The 7,227-nt window shown below is 56.3% G+C and overlaps 3 protein-coding genes across 3 annotated transcripts in view; 2 read left to right on the top strand and 1 right to left on the bottom strand.

Moving 5' to 3' along the window:
- Nucleotides 1–2,920, top strand: part of UBE2C (ubiquitin conjugating enzyme E2 C) — a 7,917-nt gene extending 4,997 nt beyond the window's left edge. Inside the window, exon 4 of the mRNA XM_004698299.3 lies at nucleotides 2,702–2,920. Within this exon, the coding sequence (XP_004698356.2) occupies nucleotides 2,702–2,920 (219 nt within the window). The remainder of the gene's footprint in view (nucleotides 1–2,701) is intronic.
- A 197-nt stretch (nucleotides 2,921–3,117) lies between these two features.
- TNNC2 (troponin C2, fast skeletal type) lies at nucleotides 3,118–4,878 on the bottom strand. Its single transcript, XM_045295489.1, has 6 exons — nucleotides 4,849–4,878; nucleotides 4,046–4,097; nucleotides 3,750–3,893; nucleotides 3,543–3,657; nucleotides 3,298–3,434; nucleotides 3,118–3,149 (listed from the first exon to the last, which is right to left on the bottom strand). The coding sequence occupies exons 1-6, from the start codon at nucleotides 4,876–4,878 to the stop codon at nucleotides 3,118–3,120; spliced, it is 510 nt and encodes a 169-aa protein (XP_045151424.1).
- Nucleotides 4,877–7,227, top strand: part of SNX21 (sorting nexin family member 21) — a 10,649-nt gene continuing 8,298 nt past the window's right edge. The window contains exon 1 of the mRNA XM_045295488.1: nucleotides 4,877–4,999. Within this exon, the coding sequence (XP_045151423.1) occupies nucleotides 4,877–4,999 (123 nt within the window). The remainder of the gene's footprint in view (nucleotides 5,000–7,227) is intronic.

Genomic DNA, 7,227 nt, shown 5'->3' with positions numbered 1-7,227 from the left:
CCTTTGCTGAAGGCTCTGTGTGTTCCTCCCTCATGTTTGTTCCCCCACGTTGTCTGCTACCTGACCTCCCTTACGTCAGTCGACTCTCCACAATCAATCTGTCATTTGTAGAGAGAAATGCTTCTACTAGTTGGGTGGCTGAAAGGAAGGGCTTCTGGTGGAGGCAGCTGCAGAGGGAAGATGGCGAACCAGACCCAGGGCGAAGAGACCAAGGGGGACATTGAGTCCCTGGCCTCCAGCCCAGGCTGGAGTTTCTCAGTTTCATGAACCAATACAGCATCTCTTTAAACCAATTTGATTCTGGCATTTGCAACAGAGTAAATAAATATTAGACTAACAGTTATTTTTTCAAATAAACCCTTCAGAAACAATAGTGGGAGGAATGATTCCCTGAGGGTATGGGAAGAGGTGGGAAAGGAGCAACTGATAGCAATGATGACTGTATAACCCCACTCAAGGGAAATGAATAGCAGAATTATAGGTGAATGGATACATTGAATGGTGTAAGATATGGCAAAATAATATTTTAAAACAAAAAACCTCCAAACTCATTGCCATCGAGTCGATTACAACTCCATGGAACAAGGTAGAACTGCCCTTTTGAGTTTCCTAGGCTGTAAATCTGTTTTTTAGAATTATAAAACATTTTACGTGGAGCCTTTAACAAGAAATTCAATGGGGGGGAAATTAGGTTAATATTTCACCCCCAACAGTTTATGGGGGGGGGGTGTGCACTCCTACCAGCAGGCAAAAAAAAAATCTCTATTAGAATCCCAATTCCACTCCGTGTTGCTTATACCTGTCTTCACACTTAGCCTGTGAAAAAAGAGTCCTTACAGAGCAGTTTGATGTACTCAGCTACTAACTGAAAGGTCAATGGATCGAACCCACCAGCCCACTCAGCTGGAGAAACCCTGGAGGGCAGTTGGATCCTGTCCAGTGGGCTTGCTTGCTGTGAGCCGGAGTCAACTCCGGCAAATGGGCACTAGAAAACGGAAAAATCCTAGTGCCTGCCTCAGAGGAGCGTGACGAGGACCTTAGAACACTCATAAGCACCCAAAAAAGGCTGGCTGCTAGACTCGCTGGGAAAGCACAGAGGTGGGGCACCTAAGGCAGAACACCTAAGGTGTCAGGAGAGCCCACCTAAGAGCACAGGCAGGTCTGGTCACAGGGGCCTTAATGAGACAAAGAATCACTGTTGAGCCATTCTGGCCATTAGAGACCCTATGGGGTAGAGCAGACCTGCGTTTCCAACGTAAGTCATTGCAGAGCAGGTAGACAGCAGGCCCTGATGGGTTGGAACCACCACCGTGTGGCTAGCAACTCCCTGCCTAGCCCACAGAACACCAGAGCTCCTTTTAGCACACAGTAGGCCCTCAGTGGCCCTACTGTCCTTCCCTCCATGTTACAGAGGAGGGAAATCAACACTGATGACTATTACACAGAGATACAGATGGAGACTTGTGAAGGCAACAGAAGGAGCGAAGAGAACATGAGGGGGACCCAGAAGGAGGGCTGAAGCAATGAGGAAGAGCAGTTCTGCGTTTCAGGAATCTGATGATGAGCATGGTAATGATGATAACACATTTTAAAAACTCACTGCCATCTAGTCGATTCTGACAGTGACCCTATGGGACAGAGTAGAGCCGCCCCTGTGCGTTTCCCGGAATGTCAATCCTGAGGGGATAGAAAGCCTCATCTTCCAGACCGCTGACCTTGTTAGTAGCTCAATGAGTAGCCCATTAGGTCCATCACCAGGGCCCCTCGAGGATGATCATAACATGTATTAAAAGCTTGACCATTAAGTGTCAAGTTAGTAGTTCAAACCCCTCCAGAGGCACCTTGGAGCAACATCTGGCAATGTGCTTACAAATGGCAACGGTCACTGGGAAGCCTGCGGGGCATAGTGTGGCTCCCGTGCATCAGTCTGACCCCAGGGTGGGCCCTCGGTGTTTGTCACATCTTCACTGAGTGCAAGGTGCCAGTCTAAGCACTTGACACACAGCTTCAGTATTGTCTCCAGTTCACAGATGCAGAAAACAAGGCACGAGTCACAGTGAGGATGCAAATTCCAGCAGGCTGACTCTACAGTTAAACTACAAGGACCAACGCTCACTTCATTATGGCCTGATGCCCAGCTGTGATGGCCTGGGGACAAGGAGTTCCAGCACGGATGAGACGGGAGAGCTCAGGGGGTCTTGTGAGTGGAACATTTTGCCATGAGGAGAAGCTTTGGGAGCAAAGGCCTTGACGTTTGCAAACAGCCCGGAGCCTGAAGGCTCAACAAAGGTGGCCCAGTGTGGCTGGAGTCCCACAGCCTCGGAGCAGGGAGGGAGGGGTAGAGTGAGGGACCCAGGTTTGAATTCTAGAAGCTGCTCCTCGGAGAGGGCATGAGGCAGGGATTGGGATCTAGGGTTGGCATAACAGGGCAGCACCTCCTCAGTGGTGTGTGTCCCACCCCTCCAATCCCCAGTAAGAACAGACCAGCAGGAAGGACTAGCAGGGATGTGAGTGGACACACACACACACACTACACCACACACACCATACCACACATCACACACAACACACACACACACACACACACACACGCCCCGCAAACCCATAGCCCAGCCTCCAAAGGCTCCAGAAAGAAAGGCAGGCCGGGAAGTGGCAGCTACTGTCTGGCCCAGCAGCCCACGCCCCACCCCGCCCGTTCCAGCCTGCTGCCCCGCCCGCCCGTGCGCCCTCCATCCGCTGGCCCGAAGCCCCTGCGGCCTCCCTCCTCCCATCTGTCCGCGGAGCTGCCCACGCCCAGCGCCAGCTGCCGGTGGCCGACCCCCAACCCGCCAAGTTGGCCAGCGCCCCCTTGCACCCGGCAGCCGCTGCCTCCTCGCACCCGAGAATCCCTGGGCTCCCAGGTCCTCCGGGCGTCGCCTAGACGGTGGCCCGTCGGCCCCGAGGCCCCCACCCCCCCTCCTGTCACTCAGACCACGCGCTTGGCAAAGTTGGCTTTTATTCATTCCTGCCGCACACAGACCCGGAGGGTCCGCGCCTCGCTCCGGGCGCACGATGGGACCGGCGGGGTTGGGAGGCGCGGGCGCCGCGGAGGGCGAGGTGGGTCTCCGTGCCCACGCCTTACTGCACGCCCTCCATCATCTTCAGGAACTCTGCAGGGAAGCCGACGGACGAGAGAGGTCAGGGCCCACCCTGGTCACGAGAACCAAGCCCAGGCCAGCCGCGCATCGGGGCCCCGTGGGTGCCCGCCACAGCCATGCTCGCCCCGCCCCGCCCCTGCCGCGCCCCCGGGGCCCCCACCGTCGAAGTCGATGCGGCCATCGTTGTTCTTGTCACCGTCCTTCATCAGGGACTCGATCTCGTCATCCGTCACGTGCTCCCCAGAGGCCCTGAAAATCTCAGCGAGCTCCTCGGCGTCGATGTAGCCGTCTGCGTTCCTTTGGGACGGAGGGGCAGGGGCAGGCTCAGGGCCCGGGGCGCCTGGTCACCCCATCATCCCCCACCCCACCCCCCAGGATCTTGCCCCGCCCGGGCCCCCAGGGCACCTGTCGAAAATGCGGAAACACTCTGCCAGCTCCTCCTCGCTCTTCCCTTTGGCGTCCTCTTTCATCTGGCGCACCATCATGACCAAGAACTCTTCAAAGTCGATGGTGCCGCTGCCTGCGGGGAGACGGTGGCCCGCTGGGCCTGAGCGCAGGGCACCCGCCTCTCCCCACCATCACCAGCCTGGCCAAGGAGGGCTACCCGCTCACCATCCTCATCCACCTCCTCGATGATGGCGTCCAGCTCTTCCTTCGTGGGTGTCTGGCCCAGCATCCTCATCACCGTGCCCAACTCCTTGACGCTGATGTCTCCTCCACCATCAGCATCGAACATGTCAAAGGCGGCCTTGAACTCTGCCAGGAGGGAGGGAGGCCCAAGGGGAGGGAACTGAGTCCCCAATCACCTCTAGATCCCCCAGCATAGGTGACACCTGCCTTCCACCAAGCATCACACACACACACACACACACACACACACACACACACAGCCCTCCACCCTGACTCACCAGCAATCATCTCCTCACTGAGGTAGGACCGGGCCTCAGCCTGCTGGTCCGTCTGCAGAAAACACAGAGAGTCAGAGGAGAAAGGCCAGCCCTAGGGAAGAGTCTTACCATACCTTTCTCCTCCTCCCCACCCTGCCTCTCTGGAAGAGCCTCCACCTGCCCCCGCCCCCCTGCTTCCTTCAGAAGACCAGGTCCAACCTTGCCACCCCTCCTTCAGGACCCCGAAGTACCCAGCCCCTTTTACTAGCGCTAAGAAGGCTGGTTGTACCCAAGGCCTCCTCACTGGTCCCTCTCCAGTCAGGTTGGGAACACTCCCCACCTCGGCGTGAGCTTGAGCAAGTGGCTCAGGTTAAATCACGATTGACGTTCACCACAGAGATGAAACCATGGGTGTGAAAGGCCCTTGCTGCAGGCCAGCAAGATCTCTCCGGCATGGTCTTCCAGCGTTTCCTAGAGACCGTCGCTCCCGTAAAGGAACCCTCATATGGGGTCACTATTAGTCAGAATCGATTCGATGGCAGTGGCTTTGGGCAATAGTGCCTAGTGCTTTAGCAGGTCCTTGAGAAATGTGTGTTCTCAGATACGTAATGACATGCCCCACAAAGTTATTGTGCACCTACTACGTGCCGAGCCACAACCAGGCACCAGAACGACCAAGAAGAGTGGGCCACATCATTCCTGCCCCTCCGAGAACTGGCAAAGATGGACTGTTAAGATTCCTTGTTATGGTACAGTCAGTAAAGACCCTGTCTGCTGCCTGCTAGGGGGTGGGAATAAGACTGCTATGGGGGCTCCCATCACACCCAGGCCATGCCATCAGGGTAGGCGGTCATGGGAGGAGGGGCCGTTGGCCAGAGGCTGGCGGAGCGGAAAGCTGAGACATCCATCCAAGGCTTTCTTCGGCCTCTGGCCCTGCTCCTTGCCCCCTCCCCCACCTTTGCCTATGCCAAGAGGGCAGGCTATTATTAGTCCTGTGTCACCCGAAGCAGCTGGCCTCTGGAGTCTAGTTACTCCTTGAAGTGGGGAGGGGAGTCTCAAAGGAAAATGACAGCCCCAAATCCAAACCTTTCTTGCGAGACTGAGGTCTCTCCAGCTCTGGTCTGTCCCCCTCAGTGAACCCTCGGGGCTCATGGCATTGCAGGCCGCCCATCTTCCACTGGAACCTTCCTCCAGCCCACTCCTACCCCTGGCTTGCTGGGTAACCTTCACTAACTCACTCTGGCTCTCTGAGACCCGAGCTGCACCATGAAGGAGAAGGCGAAGCTGCGCTCACAGCTCTGTGGCTGACATGGTGGGGGTCCCGGAAGGGCTGGAAGAACGGGCAAGCCTGGAGAACCAAGCCCTGGAATCCCCCGCCCTCCCCTTCAGCTTTCTCCTGGGAAGAAACATGAGTTCCCCAGAACACCTTCCTCCTCTAGTTTCAGGGAACGACGTCACTGCCCCCCACCCAGACCACCTGGCTCTGTCCCCCGAGAGGCCCCAAGGTGTTCCTGTGAGTGAAAGAACCAGGGCTTGTATCCTTACCATGGTTACAGGTTAGTGGGACTCCCCTGCCACAGGTCACCTCCTCAGCACGGCACCACCCAAGGATGCCCTGGCCCACTCCAGCCCCCGCATTTGTAGGGCCCCTATCCTCCCCCCTCCTGGCTTCCCGGGAACGAATATCCTGACCAATCAGATCCTGGGGTCAGCAAGCCCCCACCCCTCCCAGAGCCCTAGCCCATGGCCTAATTTAGCCAAGGGCCCTTGCAGAGAAATTGAAGCCTGGGAGCAGGTGGCAGGCCTTGACATCCTAGACTCTCAGGAGGAGGACCCGCCCTGCTCCTCTGCCTTAAGGAGCACCCCTCTTCTCACCCCACCTCAGGAAGCACACTTGCTCCAAGGTGGAAAAGGACCATCGCACCGCAGAGTGAGCATGGTGGAGGAGGAAGAGCCCAACTCTATGATGTGAAACCCAAGACCCAAACTGCTTCTGGGAGCCATGTGACCTTGAGCTGATGGTCCTGCCTCTCTGAGCCCCTGTTTCCTCAGCTGTCTGCTGGGGAGAGTCAGAACCTCCCTCGCAGGGAGTCTGTGGTAAATGGGAGCTCGGGTGAAGGTCATCGAACTTGGGCCATGAACATGGGGTTTGAGCTTGGCAACTGGAATGTTGGAGGGGGGGGGTGTGTGTGACTGCTACAGCCACCATTTATTGAACCTTGGGGGTCCAGTGGGTTATCTGTTAGGCTGCCAACCATAAGATCATCAGTTCTAACCCCCCAGCCACTGGCACCATGGAACGAACATGAGGCTTTCTCCTACCATACACATTTAACCGCCTCAGAAACCCACAGGGGCAGCTGAACTCTGCCCTACAGGGTCACTGTGAGTCAGAGTCCACTTGGGGGCAGTGAGTTGTGAGTTACGGTGTGCCACACGCTGTGCTGGGCATTTTAACCACGTGACCTCGCCGAGCACTCCTCTTGGGAGGCAGCAGCTTTTATTGTCTCCATTTTCCTGAACTGCTGTGTGGGTCTGCAAGTCTGTACTCATGATGAGCAGACCAGACCGGAAAGGAGGTCAGCAACTGGCAGCCAGGGACCTTCTCTAAGGAGGTCAAGGGGAAGCTGGCCCCTGCCTTGAATCTGTGAAGAAGTCTGGAGAAGTTCACCGGTCATCTGGGAGGACAAGGAAAGTCCAAAGGGAGCCCACCTCATCCATCTCAGGGTCTAGGCTGGGCCTTGGGGGATGGGCAAGGTTCAGGGACAGTGGTTAAGTCAACAGGAAGAATGAATGCCAAGGCAGCCGAGCCCAGGTCCTGGGGCCAGGGGAGTGAGGCTGGACAGCCCAGATGGCAGATGGACAGTGGCAACTGGGCTGCCCCCTTCCCCTTTATATAGACATGCCCAGGCGAGCTGTGTGGAACAGAGCCAGGCTAAGCAGGCCTCCCCCAGCCAGGCAGAGGGCCAGCAGCAGCAACACCCAGGGAATCTCAATTTGGATGCCAAGGCCAGAACCTTTGGAAAAGAGATCCTGGGATCCTCAGAGATCCTGTGTTCGTGGATTTGTTCTTCTGTTTATTCAGAAAAGGGACTTCCAAAAGTTCATGGGAAAATTGAAAAAACGAAAGAGGTTTGAAGCTCCGTATTCTTGCAGTCCATTTGCACTCATAGCGACCCTACAGGCCAGAGGTGAACTGCCCC

Source organism: Echinops telfairi, unplaced genomic scaffold (assembly GCF_000313985.2).
Source record: "Echinops telfairi isolate 266 unplaced genomic scaffold, ASM31398v2 ScPeMD7_5592;HRSCAF=6446, whole genome shotgun sequence".
NCBI lineage: Eukaryota > Metazoa > Chordata > Mammalia > Afrosoricida > Tenrecidae > Echinops > Echinops telfairi.
The sequence above is the reverse complement of the archived record's forward strand: the minus strand, read 5'-3'. Positions and strand labels throughout refer to the sequence as shown.